Source organism: Papaver somniferum, chromosome 1 (assembly GCF_003573695.1).
Source record: "Papaver somniferum cultivar HN1 chromosome 1, ASM357369v1, whole genome shotgun sequence".
In the NCBI taxonomy this organism is placed as follows: Eukaryota; Viridiplantae; Streptophyta; class Magnoliopsida; order Ranunculales; family Papaveraceae; genus Papaver; species Papaver somniferum.
Window position 1 is genome coordinate 120,373,828 of NC_039358.1, and position 20,500 is coordinate 120,394,327.

The 20,500-nt window shown below is 36.0% G+C and overlaps 1 protein-coding gene across 4 annotated transcripts; it reads left to right on the plus strand.

The window, feature by feature from the left end:
* The first annotated feature begins 14,884 nt into the window (after positions 1-14,884).
* Positions 14,885-20,393, plus strand: LOC113298577 (protein NLP4-like). Of its 4 annotated transcripts, none has more exons than XM_026547346.1 (5): positions 14,885-15,444; positions 15,901-17,008; positions 17,500-17,559; positions 17,638-18,640; positions 18,811-20,393. In XM_026547346.1, the coding sequence occupies exons 2-5, from the start codon at positions 16,085-16,087 to the stop codon at positions 19,728-19,730; spliced, it is 2,907 nt and encodes a 968-aa protein (XP_026403131.1). In that variant the 5' UTR covers positions 14,885-15,444; positions 15,901-16,084; the 3' UTR covers positions 19,731-20,393. The 4 variants fall into 4 exon arrangements, with proteins under 4 accessions (XP_026403131.1, XP_026403146.1, XP_026403155.1 ...); XM_026547361.1 differs by having other exon boundaries at positions 15,949-17,008; XM_026547370.1 differs by having other exon boundaries at positions 16,069-17,008.
* The last annotated feature ends 107 nt before the right edge of the window (positions 20,394-20,500 follow it).

Sequence of the window (20,500 nt, forward strand, 5' to 3'; positions counted from 1 at the left end):
CAAGATAATTCTCTCTTTACTCGGCTTAAAGAGAAAATATTTTTTGGATATTTTCTTCCTTTAACTAGATCTCCACGCGCTGAAATGATGTATAAACACTCCAAACATGATCTTACACGCTGTAGAATTGATTCAACACTCTCCAAACACATGAGTACACGTCTAAATTTGATGTGATCGTGTGATATTCATTTCTTGAACGTGCTTCCTGATTTCTTGATTGCGATGATTCCAGCCAATTATGATCGATCCTAACACCCAAAATGTCTTCCTCTATCCATATCACAAATACCCATTGAAAATCAGAGGTTTAATCGAACTCTAACCCCTCCAAAAATCGATCGACCCAACTGCCAGTGAGAAGAAATATTTTCCCGCCTTTTTCCAAAATTTGAATTATGAGAAGAAAAGTGTCCTCCCCCTAATCCTGTACGGGTGTCCCTTTAGCAATTGGGGTGGAAATAGTAATTTTGGGGTGGAAATAGTAATTTTGTGGGTTCCTCCGGTACATTTCTGGGACGCTTCCGGTGCATTTCTGAGGTGCCTCCGGTACATTATCCTGGGGTGTAAAACACTACTTTTCGAGCTCATTTCGCCGCAAAGGCTTATTTCTCTAAAAACATCTACAAAAACATAAAATAACACAATAAGTACTTAATCGAGTCTAACAATACAGAATATTGAGAACAAAATAGACACATAAATGCGTCTATCAATAGGCATGCGCCAATATCGCTTTGGGTATGGCCATGAAAGTAAGCTACATCAATATGCAAGTTAGCGGATCTTGCACAAGCCTAAGGAAAGTACGGCATGAGCCTGATTGATGCACCCTTGGCATGAGCAAGACAAGTGCAGTACTTTCAGCAACGCCTAAGCTAAGTAAAAAGGTGGAAATAGGCCTCTAGTGGTCTATGCGCAAGTCCAACACAAGTATTATGCCTGGACAAGATTTGGAAGCCATAGATGCATGCAATGATGCATCGGCAATAGCCTTTAAGTCTTTATACCCTTTGCAGAACCAGGGTAAGTTGGAACAGTTTGGAATCTAAATTTAGCTGCATCATGCTCCACGAGCATGCTTGCAAGGGCAAATGGACGTGCATTTGCGTAGTTTTTTAGGCCCAGTTAGTAGCATCAGAGTGGCGCATTCGGGAAGTTATGTCCTGCGCTCCCTGGCGCGTTAGGCATAATTTTCCGGTCTGTCACATCCTTTTTCCTAATTGTATAGTCCAACAAGACAAAGTCTTGTAATTTATATTTCAAGACACAAATTTAACAAGAACAAGTCTTGTAGATCTTTATGATAAAGCTAAAAACTATCTAGGTTGATTAACGTACTACTTGTGATACGCAGGAAAAAATAACACAAGACACCAATTTTTTTTGTTAACGAGAAAACCTAAAATCTAGCATTAAACCCTGAGAACTTATCCAGTTTGAACTACATATTGTATTAAGCCATTAAAAACACTAGCTTACTATCAATTTCCGGACTGGAATGTAGTTGCTATCAAACCAATCCTCCGAGTAATTCAGCTTCAGTCGTGTTTCTTACGTCTCTTGAATCTCGTAAGACTTTATGCACTTAATTCTCTTAGCTAACGTCCTTTACAAGCCTAGAAGCTGAAGCCAATTGATTTCCTTCAGATATGTTTCAATCAAGGTAATTTGCGCTTTGAGGAATCTTCGAGAGAAAAGAATATATCAAGCAAGCCTCGCTAATTAGGATAAATTACTTTCTTCAAAAGATATAGAGATTCCTAGTCGATTCTACCTCACAAGACCAATCTAAATCAAGTTTAGATGTCAATCTTGTCGAATTACAAATTCTGAGATGAGTAATATTTTTTTAGTTTCTACCAATCTTATTCCTTAATCAATAGTTCTTAAACGGTCGTATAGCAGAACAAACAGACCTTTAAAATGAACAAGAACTACGAAGATCAAGATAAGATTCCAGATACCAAGGATATATCAACTAAAAGATATTCTAATCGTGAATCATTGATCCCTTAGTGACGACATCAAAAGTCGTAACCTAATTATGTTTCACGAAGAAACCCATGTCAATATTTCGCTTAGCAATCTGTATGGACAAACTCCAATATACTTTTAAGAGAATCAATTAGACAGTCAGACTCAATCTTATAAAAAGTATATCAAGAGTTATATCTCAATTTCTCGATTCAATACTTTACTCAAGCAAATAGAAATCTGCGAGTCTAATTAAATATAAGAGAAATTAACTTGAACGGTACCAAAGACCAATGTTCAAGTATCAATCAATTACAATCTACAACCACAGGTTGGATTTACCAATTGATCGATTCAATGCACAACCTATGATATTTCAATTATAACAAAATATAATGCGGAAAAGAAATAACACAGATACCATAAGTTTTGTTAACGAGGAAACCGCAAATGCAGAAAACCCCCGGGACCTAGGCCAGATTGAACACACACTGTATTAAGCCGCTACAGACACTAGCCTACTACAAACTAACTTCGGTCTGGACTGTAGTTGAACCCCAAAAAATCTCACAATGATCCAAGGTACAGTTGCGCTCCTTACGTCTCTGATCCCAGTATGATACTACGCACTTTATTCCCTTAGATGATCTCACCCACAACTAAGAGTTGCTACGACCCAAAGTCGAAGACTTTAATAAACAAATATGTATCACATAGAAAAGTCGACAGTAATAGATAAATCTGTCTCCCACAGAAATACCTACGAGTTTTATTCCGTCTTTTGATAAATCAAGGTGAAAAGGAACCAATAGATAACCTGGACTTATATTCCCGAAGAACAGCCTAGAGTTATCAATCACCTCACAGTAATATAAATCGTACGATGGTGAAACTAGATATTGTGGAATCACAAACGATGAGACGAAGATGTTTGTGACTACTTTTCTATCTTGCCTATCGGAGAAATTAATCTCGAGACAATCTTACAATTGTACTCAATACGATAGAAACATCAAGATCAGATCACGCAACTACAGAAAAAATAGTTGGGTCTAGGTTCACAATCCCAATGAAGTCTTCAAGTCGTTAACCTACAGGGTCTCGAGAAGAAACCTAAGGTTAAAGGAGAATCGACTCTAGCTAATACAACTAGTATCACACAGGAGGTGTGGAGATTAGGTTTCCCAGTTGCTAGAGTTCTCCTTTATATAGTCTTCAAATCAGGGTTTGCAATCAATGTTATCTTAGTAACAAAGCATTCAATATTCACCATTAGATAAAAACCTGATTAGGTTCAAGTTAATATCTTTCAACCGTTAGATCGAACTTAGCTTGTTATACACAAATGAAATGCACGTTCATTTAGGTTTGTGTAACCGTACCTAAACGTGTACACCTAGTTGGTTCAACAATAGTTAACCAAATGGTTAGCCATATGAGCACCTTCATATCGACCATATTCATCTTTACCATAACTATTTCAAATGACTCAAAAGAACTAGTTAGAGAGTTGTTCATTGCTTAGATCTGAGAGAAGGATACAAGACACAATCGAAGCAAAATTGGTTTTGATTCACTCGAATCGATTCATGAACATTATAGCCACGGTTTGCAAATTGCATCCCTTAATATATAAATGTTTTAGTTCATGAACTAACCAATTTTAGAAAGTAACACACTTAAGTATGCGTACGAGTATGCATACTTAAGTAACCGGATTTGAGTTTATTTTGGTTTTCAAACTCAGCAGAAATTCACGGATATGAACTTTCCGCTAGTATGCGTATAGGTACGCATACTTTGGTAACCAGATTGAGTTGGTTTTGATTTCCAAACTCATCAGAAATTCACGGTCGTGAACTTCCGCCAGTATTCTTACGGGTACGCATACTTACCCAGTCTCCATCAACCATTTAGTACACACACAAGTATGCATACATCTGGTTCCCGTTTTTGGACTTATACACTAATGTGCGAACACACTATATGCTTATATCCAAAGATGGTTACATATTATAAACTCTCATTTCAATCATTGAAACATTCTTAGAGAATGTTATATAGTTGTTGTTCACAAACTATTTTTCGTCAAAGCGGTTTTCAAGTGATTGAAACTAATATGACTTTCGTCAATAGTAAATATGAACTTGGCCAAAGCGAAAGTTCACCAACACATATTTCGAGAAATAGGTAAGCGAGGTAAACTCGGCTCGGAATAGAAAATGTGTATAATCGAAGTCTATATAGCAATATGACTTTTGTCTCAATACAGGAGATAGAGTAGATGGAATTTTGAGTGATAGATAAGTTCAAGTCTCCACATACCTTCTAGTCGATGAAGTTCCACCAATTACTTGAGTAGTTCTTCGTCTTTGTATGATGAACGCCGTGGAGTCTAGAGCTCAACTACACTTTATATCCTAGTTCGAGGCTTATCTATAAGTAGACTAGAAATCAAGACTTATAGTTTTGGCAACTAAACTTGACAAACAAACTTGAGATAGCAACGCTTGCGAGTTCGACCGAGCAGTGCTCTAACAGCTATCAAGACTCAACATGCCGGGATTGATATTCTAGGTTGCAGAGAGTCTTTTTATTTATAATGATTAAACATGTTATATTGCTTAAATTTTAAATAAATTATTTCATGTGAGCAAAGAAAATTCATCAACTAGTTTCCATGTTTACGAATTAGTTTGATCATAAGAAAACTTAACTTCTCAATATAGAATGTTTCTAAAGAATAGAAACATGTGATCATGTGAGAAGTTTTCCTTGAGTTTATAAAGAAGAATATTCACCCACAAATTTTTTGTTGCACAAAAGTTAGCTCAAGAATAACTAAGTATGGTCTGTGAACCATCAAGCAATATTGGAAATCAGTAACACCAAAAAGATGACCATTTCGCGAACTCAATATGTTTTTGGAATTCAGGAACATACCCAAAAGTGCATAGTCGAGAATCAAAAATTCATTTCGTGAGCATAGGAGCAAACTAACAAAGTGTCTAGTAACACATTGAAATTACATAATTCGTGAGCTAAAAAATTAGTTCGATAACAGTTATGCACCTTGGAGTTGAGTAACATCTGAAAATTGCATAGTTTGCAGACCAAAAAATCAGATTGTGAATAAAAGTGCAATTTAATGTTTTTATGCTTATATTTCGCAATCATACCTCAAAAGTGATAAGACCTAGGAACATCCAATGCTTGAATTCATATTTCAGTATTTATCACTCGAAACTTCTTCTTTGTAATTCATCATATACTAAAACTATATGACATTATCTAAGAATATATAATGGTAAAAATAATAAGTAAATATGATAGTTAGTCTTCACATACCTTTGTTGATGAATTTCTCACAGATGTCTTCGTTTTTCTCAAGTCTTCAGTTTTCGAGGATATTTGGGGATTTCTGATACTCAATTACCATGCTTTAATCCTGGTCTGAGACTGACCTTAATGGACCATAAATCTAGACAAAGTTTTAGTCATCTAGCATTCACAACATGCTTGACGTACCGATACTTGTGGGTATAACCGAGCATGCGATAATATAAAATATCCAAGAATGTGCACGAGTGTTGCATGTTAACGAAAATGGGTGGAAATAAGTTTTATAATATTTTATTCAAAATTAATAATTTGTAAGAGCATTTCTAATATTTAGTGTTAAAAATCCCACTTTGAGGTATGTCTTAGTTACAACTTCTCCAATTCTCATGTTACCCATGACATTGGAGGAAAATATCCTCTTTATTTTCCTAGCTACAAGAAATTTGAAAAACTCCTTCTACGACCTATCATGTATTTTGACATTTCTGGGACCTAGTTCTCATGTTATTTTCAAACTTAATTAAATATTTTATTTGATGTTGTTAATCAAAATGCATAATAAATTTATATTACTTAAGGAAAAAGTGACCATGATGGATACATATCCTCTTGTTGAACCACTAAAATAAGAAGTTCACTTAAAGTTTATCTTTGCAAATCATGTCATGTCATTTACAAATTATCAAAGATATAAGGTTCGAAGAAAAGTTTTAGGAAGAAAGAAAGTGTACACTACGTAGATAAAGATCTTTTTCTGCCACACACATTTCACTAGAGAGGCTCTTAGACATTTATTTTGGAAGATTTATATATGTGGCAAAAATAAGATCTTTTGGTTCATAAACTACATTCAATAGTCTAAGATCTTAATGCTAGGCTTTCATATGTGGATAAAGAATTTTCCGTGTTATTATGATTTAGTGTATTTTATTTTAAGTAATAACTAAAAAATGATTAAAAAAGATAATATGGAGGTCTAACCGAAATTTTGATAAAGTTTTCAGTGGGATCTTTTGTAGCCCATGCCACCACTCCTATTTTGTTGGATTTAACTATTAAAGATTATTATTTTTTAGTTGGGAATCTAAATCTTATGCGACATAAATAAGATTTTTAAGAACTGGGTTACACCGATATCTTTTTCTTTTATAGTTATAACTCTCAACATTTTTTTCTTCATAATCTTCTTTTAATAAACAATATGAAGGAATTTCTCGCAAAATAGTCATCAAGTAATTTTTATTTTCAAAAATATTAGGTGAATTAGCCTCAAAGGTATCAGTATACCGAGTTACTTTATATAGATAATTGATTTGATTTTTTTTAGAAGTTAATCAATATGAGTTTTTTTATAAAGTATTCTTTTTATTAAGAGGATGTATAAAATTTAGTCTCACATTGGTTATAAAAGTTCTACAAATCAATATTTTCATACAATACAAAATGAATAATTTTAACTTTGTATAAGTTTCAATTATCCATAATATATAGGATTATAGTGAATGCGGTTGTTAGAGTGAATGCTTTATTAAACCTACATACCTTGGTATGTCAAGTATATTGTCATATTTTAGATGCCAAAAATGTTTCTTAATTTAACCTACTAAAGTCAGCTTCGGTTTACAATAGACTAAGTCTTAAGATTTTCCGAGTTAGTCAAGACGAATGAAAAATTGAATATCACACGAAGACATCAATTTGAATAAGCTTCATCTAAATACGTAACGAAGATTGATTTGTCCTTTTCAACTCGTTTCCATCTATCTATTATCGATCGTAGAAAAAGTCGAGGACTTTAGTAGATGATCATAATTCAAAGATATTCATATCACATATCAGTTTTTTGTCAAGTCTAGTGATGTTTTGACTTCCTAGCACTTGTTTGTCTAAAACTCGAAACAAGACTTGAGATGAAAGCACAAGCATTAATGAAAATTTCAAAGCATACAAATTCATTATTAATCTTGTAAGGTTCTTTTTTGGTAGTTTACTACTAATGATTTTCAATCATTTGAGTTTAAGACTCATAAATTATGTTTGTAAATTAATAAGCTTGTAGGACTCAAAATAGAAGGCAAATAAAATCATTGAGTCGTGAACCTAATATGGTGGATTGGCGAACTTACTCTAGAGAAATTCTATGAGTACTTTTTTCTTTGAATTTGCGAACCTATTATGGTGAGTTCGGAACTTATAAAAGAAAAAAATTATTCTAATCTTGAATGCCATTTGTGTTTGTGAATCTATATGTTGGTGAATTTTCGACAAAGGCTAAAATTCTAAAATCATGATCTTGCATATTTCTGACGCGACTTCATACACGTATGTGAAACTCATATTTTAGGATTCGTGAAAGCTCATTTCACAATCTCTGACTGAGTGTACTGCCTCTCAGAGCCTGCATGGATATGTGATCCTTAAAGCCTCTCAACTGAGCTTTCAATACTTCGCTTATTTCATCAACACTTCTATATAGAATCGATAGTGATTGGACGACTCCTGGACATATTGCATACTAGTATAGAGCGTTAACGTCTTCAAGATTTCTCAGTGTTCCCTGACTATACATAATTAATATTCAAAACGAGTATGATGTCTCTACCATCTCATGCCTCAATTCTTGAATACACATATTGCTCCTAGACATATTGCATGCTAATATAGAGCCATTCATAGATTAATTCTAAACGCAACATTCATCAATTGAATTCCTATAAAATAATATATTTTATCCCATTACTCTGTTTCATGGCCTATTCTCAGCTGAATTCCATGGATTAGTAATAGATATTCACTTTTCGGGCATATAGGACAACACCGAGTAAGCCCGAGAAAAATGGTGTGAGTGTACTTAACAATAATGCACGAGCGAGCATTCAAAAATATGGACGAACGAGAAAACCCATGCAAAATAGGGAAGGAAAATAACAAAAATATGGGCGCACACGGGAACAGACCCACCGGCCGGCCGGTCATGTCGCCGTGGCCGGTCCCACGCCTCTCCTTTTATTTTTCATCTTATTTTATTATTTTTCACATCTCATGAAAACTCCCTTGTTTGAGCAAACTTCCTCGTTTGAGCAAAGATATTAGTTTCTCTATATTTTTCACACAAGGATGAAAATTAATAATATAAAATAGGAAAGTGGGTCATGGGATTGGGCCCACCGGCCCGCCGACCATGCCTTGGTCGTGGCCGGTCCCACGCCTCCCTAATTCTTTATTTTATTATTATTTTTTCTCTCATTTCATGAAATTCACTTGTTTGAGCAAAAACCTAATCTTTTCCATATTTTTCCAATATTGCTCAAACTTCCAAAAAGCCAAAAAGCCAAATGGTCACAAGACCGTCCTGGCTTCTCACGGTAAATATTAAAATATCATTATTTTAATATTCTTAAAATATTGGACGCATGTGCAAAATCCTACTTTCTCATTCGAGCAAAATCGAGAGTTTCAGTCAAGATCAAACTCTTCTATTTTAATATTTTATTTGGTCCTGTTACCAATAATTCATTAATCGAGCAATATTTTCTTAAACGAGCAATATGCTTTGCTCATCTATAACACTAAATTGTTTAAGTTAGCAAAATACACGATCAATTGGGTTCAGAACTCACTTCCAGCAATATTGATTCAACAATCAATATTTAATTGCTCGACTGAGCAACATTCCTCATGTTGATTTAACTATCAACAATAGATACTTCCAGTGATCCAGCTATTAATATTTCATTGGTTTATCAACCAATATTTGGTTCGTCAGTCGACCATTATAATCTTTCTTCTTCGACAACTCATGACGCAAACGAGTGCTCAACAACATTTCCTATCAACAAGTCCATGACCGATCAATCTCATTGGACGTTCGACGATTCGAGTTATCAAAACATTATTATTACCTCAATTGGTAAAATGATATATCACATTTCATCAAAACTCAACGTCTTTCCATTATTCTGTCTCATCATACACCTTATGCTCAATCCATGAGTCTCAGAGCATATGACGTTCGTTCATTATGCTCGACTAATCAAGGCTAAGACTCATGTCTAGTCGAGTCAATAATTGACCAATTAAATACACGTCTGCCTTGCAACTCCACATTCATGAGACGTTAATCATGTCACATGGGGGGATATTCACTAGGGTTTTGGTCTGGCGGCCTACGGCACGTGTGTACACCACGATGAGAAATGTGAGTAAGTAGTGCAAGCAGTTGAAGGAGTTAGCAAAGTATTGGATGGACAATCAACCAATTCTCCCACGCACGTGGAACTGGTTTGACCACGATTTCCCACTCTCTCACTCCAGCAACCGTCACACTTACTGGGGATCTACTATTCTGGCAATGTAAATAATTTTCTGAATCCACGATTGAAGAACAACAATTTCGATCCACAAGAAATTATCACTCAATCGATCAGAACTTATCTCATCTGAACTCAACAGTTCATAAAACTTGCAGAAACCTTCAACACATTCATAATCCTAGATCATCATTGATCTCACACACACTTCTCAACTTCCCTCCTATAGATCGACCCTCATCCCTCTTTGTGACCGAATTGACTCTGGAACAGCCATTTTCTTGGTTTAGGCTGGAGTCCTGCAGATTGATCTCTTGAACTCAAAGCACTCCCGTGCAGTGCATCTGTTTGAAAAATGTTTAAGCAATTTGAGCTCTCCTATAGCTTTATTTTCTTTTGCATATTTGAGTTCGTGAACCTACCTATTTGAATCACGTTTGTGAGTTTTCCGAGAGAATACATCATAAATTAAGCTCTAGTTGTGATTCTTGTATAGATAAAATTAAGTGTCTCTATAAGTTTTAAATAGTATTGGATTAAGATTCGTCCAAATTCAGGGAGCCGATTTCTACATCCTCCACATGTAATCAGCACGGAAATCACCATGCATCCACTTGAAAGCAAGGTAGCGTTAATCTTCACGCTGGATTACGGAGCAACATCTAAGAATTTTTTAGGCGACTAGGTATTCAATGGCAGAGGAGAGTATATGAGAGGAGAGAAAGGTGATGGTTTTTCTTCAAGTTGCACATACTAGATTCAGTTAAATTATGGGCCTGTTTTTATTTTAGGATAATAATAATTGCATTTTCATTGTTTTATCCATAAGAAATATATATACATGTTGATAGTATATATTTCTAAGACTTTATAAATGATGAGAAAACAAAAACACGTCTCTTTTAATTACATTTCTCAAATCTTTGTGCAAAAATCAAACACTACGTAGAGATGAGACTAAGCCGAGCAAGAACAGTTGGTATCAGCTAAATTCAAAAATTAGTATAAACTTTAAATAGACAAGAAAATCTGGAAAAGCCTCAATTTGAGGGCTTTGGTTTTTCAATGTAATATTAATATTAATTAACACCCTTATGCAGCGACCCACTTGCTTCTTCTTCTTCTAATAGAAAGGTGCTGATGTGATCAGACAGTAGTGAGACCCAAGGTCCATTTGATAACAAAACTACATAGTCAAGTTTTTAATGACTGGGGATCTGTCTCTGGCATCTAAATCTATCTACCCGGGTCCTGGAATATATCCAAATCTCAACTCAACAGCAGCTTTAGTCTCACACATCCATATTAACAAACGTCAAGTGAGAAAAGTTGGCAAGAAAATAGCCTATATATTTCAAAGAAAATAATATAGGCCTAATTTTGGATTTTGAATTCCTATTAGATAGGCTTCTATGATATATGTGTGTCATCATAATTAATCTAAAATTTACTATTAATCAAAGAGTATAATAAAAATGAAAATGGATATCCATGAAATTCAAATAATTTTTTGAATATAAGAAAAATTACTTCCTCTGCCGATGTAACTTGGACGGAGAGAGTATAAGGCTAGATTTTGGAAAATGCATGAAGTTTAACAATCGAACGCAACATAATGTTTATAATTTAAATATGAGGGAGGATTCGTGCACATTCTTAGATGGACACTATTCATACATGATTTGCGTCATTTTTTTCGCAAAATCTAAATGACGATGAATTTAAATCTAATATTATAATGACATGTTCCTCTTATAAGACTCTACATTTGTAACGAAAATGAGCACAGTTGGAGATACAAAACCTCACCATCTATCGATCTTAATTTCAACCGTTAACTTTTAACGGCTGGTATTCAAAAGGGTAGATGGTGGTGTTATACATCTCGAATTGTGCTCATTTTTGGTAGGAGAATAGAGTCTTATAAGAGAAACATATCATCAAAATATTAGATTTGAATTCATCGTCGTTTGGGTTTTGCGAAGAAAATGACACAAATCATGTATGATAGTGTCCATCTAAGAGTGTCCACGAATCCTCCCTCTTTAAATATCACAAAATTGGTTAAAAAGACCAAAATCAACAATTTCTGGGTGAAATGGACAGTTAGATTTTGATACTGTTTAAATGGACAAAAATGTAAAAATAGGCAGGATGTAACCAGTTTCATCGTGCCCATTTTCAAATATTTTTTCTTATTTTTAATTTACACAGGATGTATCCAATTTCATCCTTGCTATTTTAAAATTTAAGCTAAGATGAAACCAGTTTTATCCTTACCATTTTTTTTTTGGCCATTTCACCCAAACTACTTTTTACTCGTCCATTTAAACCGTAATTTAAAAATATTTGGACAAATAACCCATTTTCCGTTTAAATATTGTCAATTGAAGTTACAGTTTCCTAGAGATTGTTAGGTTTTAGAGGAGAACCGCCTTACTTTCGTGAATAATTATCCGCTCATATAGTCACATATATTCAGGGGAGAACATACTCACAATATACTTCTTGCGGATCTTCTCCACCACATGCTATTCATGCTACAGTCAATAGCAGAAGATTGCACACCACTCTTAAATGTTGTTGATGATCATATCTTGTTTTCAGCTATTTTTTACTATGGATAACTTGTGCCCAAATGGCACGACCATGTCGTACCTACTTTCGACACAAATTATCGACGTACTATCTCTTGTACCTTCAACACAATTAATACATAATGTTTCATCAATATATGAAGGAGCTTTTATAATTCTAGAGGAAACCTGATTTTATTTTTCTTCAAATTTCGTAGGAAAACATGGGTCCTAATGTTGCATTAATTGAAATTCCAAATGAATTAGGTCCTTTAAATCTACATAACCCAATGAAATTGAGTCACCGATGGCGTACACATCTTTGAAATGTGGCCCGTCCAAATTTATTAACAAATGCCTCTTCTCGCCCCTGATTTGAAAAAAGGCAAAAGAAAAAAGGAAAAAAAAATATTAAGGTGAATAATACAAGCAAATGGATGATATTTACAATTTCAGCCTCTGACAGTATAAATGTTCTTTTTTTTAATACGTAAATGTTTTTTCAAGCAATATTTCTACCTCAGTTGGTATTTGGTATTTAGATACATCGACCAGTTTAGTTCAGGAAACCTACTAATGTCTTTGATTAAGTTGTCCAGAGAGTTTCATGTCCATCTAATATTTCAATCCCGAAACACATGAGTTAGTGATTCACTTTGAGTCTTGTATTCTTTTTTGCAGGTAGTGTTTATGTTTGGAAGTATTGCAACAACTTTTTCACTATGGGTAAGATGAGTGTGCCAACTTCCATATGAATATATTTATTTAGGGAGAGACTTAGATTTTTGATATGGATCTAGTTGTGATTGGAATTTGGGTTGTTATTGAGTTTGTTGTATAAGGAATTTAAAGAAAACTTACCATATGGAATTAGGTTCCATTGGGATTCATCCTTTCTTTATCCAAAGAAATCTCGATTTTTTTTGTTACTTGAGTTATTTTGGATTTGGCTTATTCCACTTTTAATTCCTTTCAGATCCAAATGTGAGTTGCCTTAGGTTTCGTATCAGTGCGGATTACATTTTTATTAGGATAATATTTTTCTTTTAAAATTGAAGCCCACGAGATTTTGGACTTTCCTTCGGACACCATCGCTTCTAACTATCATTGCTATGTTGATTTATGTTTTGGAATCTTGGACCTCCTTGTTCTAAAATTTGCATATAGGACCCAGGCTTTTAGCTAGACTCTTTTCAGTGAGTTTGTGTCTTTCCGCACAGAAAATTTCTTTGTAGTTTATTTATTTCTTTACAGGTTTTATTTGGTTGACGAAAACAATTCATCTGATAAATGCTCACGGTCACGGATGATGTAACTGATCTTATTAATGTAGGTTTGCCGGCAGTATTTATAATTTTTCTCTACCATTTCATTTGTCTAATTTTTATGTTATTGACAATTGGTTCAAAACTCTTTATTTTTGGTTTGTTTGTGAATAATAGGGATCTTGATAGTGTATGTGTAAAGATATCAGTTATGCCGTGCCGACAAGTTTATAACACAACACAACATGCAAATAGGTAGGTATAACTGAAAATGCAGCAGTAATGACAAAACAAGCTAATTATCAAGTTTAACACAACACCCACTAAACACTTATAAGCATCAATAAACATAACACGATAAGAGCAAGCATTATACGTCATGGATCAGCCATATGACATTTTGGTACTCAACTCCACAAATGCAACCAAGTCATATAGCAGTCTCATACTGCTTGATTTTTGTTAATCCACGCAGTTGAGAAGAAAAATGAAATCAGTTTTGCTCAGTATATTTATTGTAATCTATGACTGAGCACAAAGCACCAAAGTATTCCTACTAAAAGTAATTAAAGAGTAATAAACTCCCAAAGCTTCCTCCCCAGTCGTTTTCAAGTCTTAAGTTTACTTTCTGCTTAGCTCAGCCGAGGAGGATAAACAAATGTTTTTTCTTATTAGCAGTATAGAAAAAGGAAGGAAGGAACCCAAGCAGGAGCAAGTTTACTTTCTACCTTCTCTAGAAAACGACTACTTCTCTTCTTGCCAAAAGAATAAAAAGACACTGACATTTTTTTTTAGTGATAATCCATTTTAGCCCTTGATTAATATCATCACACCATCTACCAAATATCAGCTCACCAGTCACATAATTAATGGGACCAAAAACAGAGCACAAAAATCAGCAAATCTGTGGAGATTAATGGCCCTTTTTGGACAAAAAAAGAATTAACTTGTGTAATTTGTCTTTGGTCATATACAGATACAGTCTTCTGATAGACCACCAAGATTCCGTTTCTTGACCTCATCAAATCTGTCATTCTACTGAAAATTTTCTATTTTTAACACAGAGGCAACTTGTCAAATGAATCCACATAAAAATGTCCAATGATTTCATCATCTCTTGCCCCCACACTCACCTGAGGTTTATTAGTTCCATGGTACTACAATGATTTGATGAATCTGAACCGTCTGATCTTCTGAACCATCTAAAATTAGATAGCTTGTGCTTTAGTCCATAGATGATGAAAGAGATTCGTAGGGCCAATGAAATATTCAGTGACTTGGGTTTTTCGCCAAGTGTCGTAGCGAGATTGGCTAACAGGGGAAGAAGTGGGGGAGAGATTGAAGAATCTCTCGCTAGGAAGGACAAACCAACCCACCATTAAATACTTGAATAAATATGCTTCTTCTTTCTTTGCATAGTGGTAGGGAATCTTAACTTGTAAGAAAAAAAACACACACACACATACATACCCTTTTTCTCTCCTGCATTTTTATTTCTTTCTCTCTTCATTAACTTGCTGTTGCTGCTGCTTCAAAGGAGATTTTCAATTCTGTTTCTGGGTTTTCAGCCAGAAAGACAAGAGAAAAAGAGCAGCAGCAGTTCAAAGTTGGTGTTTCAGTAGTAGTTCAGTTGACTTTACTGTTTTGTCAGGGAGAAGAACAGAGAGTTAAGAGATTGTGGGTTTTCTAGTGGAGGAAACATCTACTACTTTTTTAGTTATCATTGAAAGCTGAAATTTATAGAATTCTCTCTTAGTTGAGTTAATGAGACAAAGAAGAAGATAATAAGTGGGGGAGAAAGTATATGTGTGGAGGAGGAAGGTAGTTAATGGGAAAGAGATATAGAGAGGACAAATAGACTTTAAAAGAAAAAATATGAAATCTTTGCTGTTTGTGTGGTGGTGTTTCTACATCTGAGACAGATGATAATCATACATACCCATCTTTGATTGATTCAAGATTTTCTATCACAAAGTGAGTGATCACCTTTTCTCCTCCCCATCTCTCTTTCTTTTTCATTTCTGCTTATTCAGTTCTTAAACTGTTTGAGTTCTGGTCTATGTGGGAAATGACTTATAGAATATGATGATCTCTTTATGGGTTTTCTTTGCTTTTGCTTGCTTTACAAAAACAAGAAAAAAGATAACTTTTTTTTTTCTTTCATTCCCTTCACTTTAATTTTGCATATTGGTTTGTGTTTCTTCAGATCCTTAATTTTCATGGGAAATCTCACAACTTGAGTTTTAGATTTTTGTTTAGTGATTCACATATATTGAGCTGCTTAGGTAGATTTGTGATGAGAATAAATAAAGAACAAAGTAGAATATATGATGAAGACACCATATTGTTGTTGTTACTTGTTATTTCAATCAAGGGGTTTGGAGAGGTTTGTATTAGGTTTTCCCTTCTAAAATAATTTTGTGATTGCAGTTCGTCTCTCTCAAAAGATTTTTGTTGACGATGTTTCAACTCGGACAGATTGGACTACTCAAGACTGGGGAAAGGAATCCATATTGGAAGTTCTTGTTTTTGTTTTACATTTTTTATGTTCTCTTTGGATCCTAATTGGAGTGGACTAATTGTGATGGGGTTTTGAAGACAAAACCCACATATAATGGATGATGGCAGATTTCCGCAGGATACCATGTCTGCTGCACTCTCCTCCGATCCCTCTGTCGATTTTGATCTCATGGAGGCACTCTTGTCAGGAGGTTGCTGGTTAGAGACTACTGATGGATCAGCAGCAGATTTTTTACAACCATCTTCCTCAAATTTCTACAATTCCTCATATTTTTTAGCACCTCCAACTAGTACTTCAGAAAGTTTGAATCCAAATTACCGTCAAAGCAACAACCAAGAAGACACTGATGGATCAATTCTCCCTACAAGAAACTCTATTTCCCTTGCACCACAATCTGACACCTCTTTCACAGTTCGGTATCCAAATCAGAACACATTTCGATCGTCAGAGTTTTCGGGCCAATCAGACGGTTATCCGGCCGAAGGAAGCTCTCAGCTGAGCAGAAGGTGGTGGGATGGACCAGTTCCTCACTCTGGTACCTTAGCTTCAGTGAAAGATAGGCTGAATTCTGCACTTGCATACTTAAAGAATTCGCTAAGAGAGGGAGATGTTCTTATTCAGATATGGGTTCCTGTAAAGAGAGGAGATAGACAGTTCCTTGTTACCGAGGACCAACCATTTACTACTCTTGATTCCAACTGCCAAAATCTTGAAAGTTATAGAAAAATCTCTATGAGGTTTGAGTTCCCTGCTGATGAGAATTCAAAAGAATCAGTCGGGTTGCCCGGACGAGTTTTCTTGGAGAAGGTTCCTGAGTGGACTCCTAATGTTCAATTATTCAGCATTGACGAGTACCCTAGAATTGGTCATGCTCAACAGCATCATGTTCATGGGACTGTTGCCCTTCCGATTTTTGAGCGAGGCAGTAGAGCTTGCTTGGGTGTTGTTGAGGTTGTCATGACCACGCAAAAGATCAATTTTGCTTCAGAGCTTGATACCGTTTGCAGGGCTCTAGAGGTTTGTCTCCTATTCTTTGGGCAAATATGTTTTTTTTGTTTTAAATTTTTTTGAATCTTTAGGACTTTAGTAGTTACATTAATCTAGTTATGAGTCCTATGGCTTGAAAAAGATGCATAGGATTCACCGAGCGGATTTTTGGTGCCTGTACTTGGTCAGTTACTGGCTCAATCCAAAGTGGAGCGCGTCCAATTTACAGTTGACATTATTCTCTAGTGACCACTCACTCTATAGTTCCATCTCTGGAAATACTTTTTCAAAAAAATTTCTTCTAAAACTGAGGTTATGTTTTACTTCTTCGTAGACCACATATACCATTGCTTTGCTTTCCATTTTAAAAACAATGTTGATTACAAATTTACAAACAGGTACTGTTCTTGTTTGCCTTTTCTCCAAATGTTTCTCTGACCAAAACCATTACATAAGAAAATTGGATCTAACTTATCTTTCTGTAGTCTTTCTTCCCAATAAATTATTTTCATTCTGTGCAGGCTGTTAATCTGAGGGGTTCTAAAGTTGAAAGTCCCCCGGGACCTCCTCCCATTGTAAAGGTACACCATTTTCTTATTGTAAAGAATCAAATTTATCTATTCTGAAATTTATTGTTAAGGTATCCATTTCTTTCACAGGACTCCCAACTTCCCTACCACGCCGTTCTGCCAGAGATTCTGGAGGTCTTGAACGCAGTCTGTAAAACACATCGATTGCCTTTAGCTCAGACGTGGGTCCCATGCACGGTACAAGCCAAGGAAGGATGCCGACACTCTGATGAGAATTACGCTAATTGTGTCTCGACAGTGGATAATGCTTGCTGTGTAGCTGATACAAATATCGGTGGCTTTCACGAGGCTTGTTCTGACCACCACCTCTTTAGAGGCCAAGGTGTTGCTGGAAGAGCATTTACAACAAACCAACCTTGCTTTTCCAATGACATAACCACCTACAGCAAGAAAGACTACCCTCTATCACACTACGCCAAGATGTTTAGGTTACAAGCTGCTGTTGCAATCCGTCTCCGAAGCATCTACACTGGCAAGGTTGACTATGTTCTTGAATTTTTCTTACCTGTGGATTGCCGTGACCCTGAAGAGCAGAAGACGATGCTTAGTTCCTTGTCCATCATTATACAACAAGTTTGTCGAACCTTGAGAGTTGTTTCAGATAAGGAGGTAGAGGAAGAATCTAATCTGAACACTAGTGAGGTAGTTTTCCCTTCAGCCGAGGGACTGAAAAGAGAAGAAAGAACGAACCTAGGACCCACTACTTCAAAAGGATCTTCGGAGGAAGAGTCTTCTTGGATCAGTCATATGATGGAGGCTCAGCGTAAGGGTAAAGGTGTTCAGAAGCAGGAGCCAGCTGAAGGGTTTAAAGTGACAACTCATTGGGATAGCTCTGAGACGGTATTGCAACATGGGAAAACATTTGGAGACTTAAAGCAACACAGGCAAGATTCGGGGCCGAAAGATACTGCTGAGAGTGGTGGAGATTCTTCCTTCGGTGAGCAGCGTAGGTTTTCAAGTGCGGGTAAAACTGGAGAAAAGAGACGGACAAAAATGGAGAAAACTATCAGCTTGCAAGTTCTCCGACAATACTTCGCTGGGAGCCTGAAAGATGCAGCAAAAAGTATTGGTGGTAAGTCACACATTTTACAAGATTTAGAATGTTAAATCTTTCTTAGATTTTCTATACCAGACTCTCAAACATTCTTCTTATCTTAGCTTAGTCTAGTTTAGTGCTTACTTTTTTTCTCTTCTTAAAGAGCGGTTTTTCAGTCTTGTCATTTGTTACTTGGATATTTTCAGTGTGCCCGACAACCCTGAAGAGGATTTGCAGGCAACATGGGATAACCCGGTGGCCTTCTCGGAAGATCAAGAAAGTGGGACACTCTCTAAGAAAACTCCAGGTTGTAATTGACTCTGTTCAAGGAGCTGAAGGTGCTTTCCACATCGGATCCATTTATGCGAATTTTCCGGATTTGACGTCTCCAAATTTATCCAGAACTAGCCCATTTTCAACCCCGAAGCCGAATGATCGATCAAACCCGTTAAACGTACAACCTGAAGGTGCACCCAGTCCTCCAGCTGCATCCAAATCACCTTCATCTTCGTGCAGTCAGAGCTCCAGTTCAAGCCTCTCTTCTTCCAGCGGGAAACAGCAAAATTCTGTTATTGGTAGTCTTGCAAGTATTGAAGATGCTTCAATGGCAGAAACCCTTGGTGGTGATAGTTGTACTCTGAAAAGAGCACGCAGTGAAGCTGGGTTGTACTCTGCAGGAGAGTTGCACACCACAGCTCAAGAGGATCTGGGGTTGTTTGGGAGATCCCAAAGCCAAAAATGCCTTGGCACTGAGCATCTCGTTCTTGATGATTGTTTACCTCCTTTGCCAAGTAGTCATAATCATGGTGCATCTCGTGATAATAAGGGTGGCCTTAGAATGAAAGTCACTTACGGAGAAGAGAAAGTGCGGTTCAGCTTGCAACCCTACTGGGGTTATAGAGATCTGCAACAAGAGATTGCAAAGCGGTTTCATATAGAGGATATGAGTAGAGTTGATCTTAAGTACTTGGACGATGACTCTGAGTGGGTTCTATTAACATGTGATGCTGATCTCGAGGAGTGTATGGATATCTATAAATCATCTCATACACAGACGATAAAGCTCTCTGTTCACCACTCTTCTCATCCGAATCTTGGAAGTTCCTTCGGTAGTAATGCTCCATAATTTACTGCAGCAGAATGAATCACCTTTGTAACTCTTTTAGCTGAGTTTTTAGAGTGTCAGTTGAAAATGTACATGTAATAGTTACTGCTTCTACGTCTTCATGTTGGGGAAAATAAAGACTGAGAGAAATTACGCACTCTGGCGGAATTAAGAAACTCCAACAACAGAATGGGAGTTGGGGGTTCCTGATAGCCAGACTCTGAACATTATGCAGAGGGAATGGAGAAGCAGTGTTTCAGGAATGAGATGGGCATTTGGCAGGGAAATTGTAAATGCGTAATTCTTAAGGTCTCACCGTAGAATCAGGTACCCTTTTGAAGGCGGGAATACAGAAAACCATAGTAGGATGTCTGCGGATGGAAGAATGGATGACATAGAAATTGAAACAAAATTACTACAGCAACAACAAAACAATTTGAAAGTTTTTGTTTCAGAGGCTGATGGTGTTCACAAAGAACATACAGGAGTTACGGGTTTCGATAGTCGTCGACCCTGATTTGGAGGTACAAATTTGTGGTTATATTACTGCGATTGTAATTTGTATTTGTTGAATCTTTTTCTGTTTATATTATTAGGGGCAGAGAAATGATATTGTACAAACAGCAAATATTTGAAGGGTTGGAAAGACTTGAAAACAAGGCTCTCCTTTTTATTTTACTGTGATATCTTGTTCAAATTCTATCCGAATGTGAAAAAACTATGATTGTTCTTTAACACTGAGCAAGTAAAACTGTAAAAATGTAAGCAAAAGTTGACACAAGTTGTTTTGC

Excerpts from the sequence above, each read along its gene's own strand:
- LOC113298577 (XM_026547346.1), top strand. The coding sequence starts at position 16,085 with ATGGATGATGGCAGATTTCCGCAGGATACCATGTCTGCTGCACTCTCC. Across the intron at positions 17,009-17,499 it reads CCGTTTGCAGGGCTCTAGAG|GCTGTTAATCTGAGGGGTTC; the intron begins GTTTGTCTCCTA and ends CATTCTGTGCAG. Across the intron at positions 18,641-18,810 it reads TGCAGCAAAAAGTATTGGTG|TGTGCCCGACAACCCTGAAG; the intron begins GTAAGTCACACA and ends GGATATTTTCAG.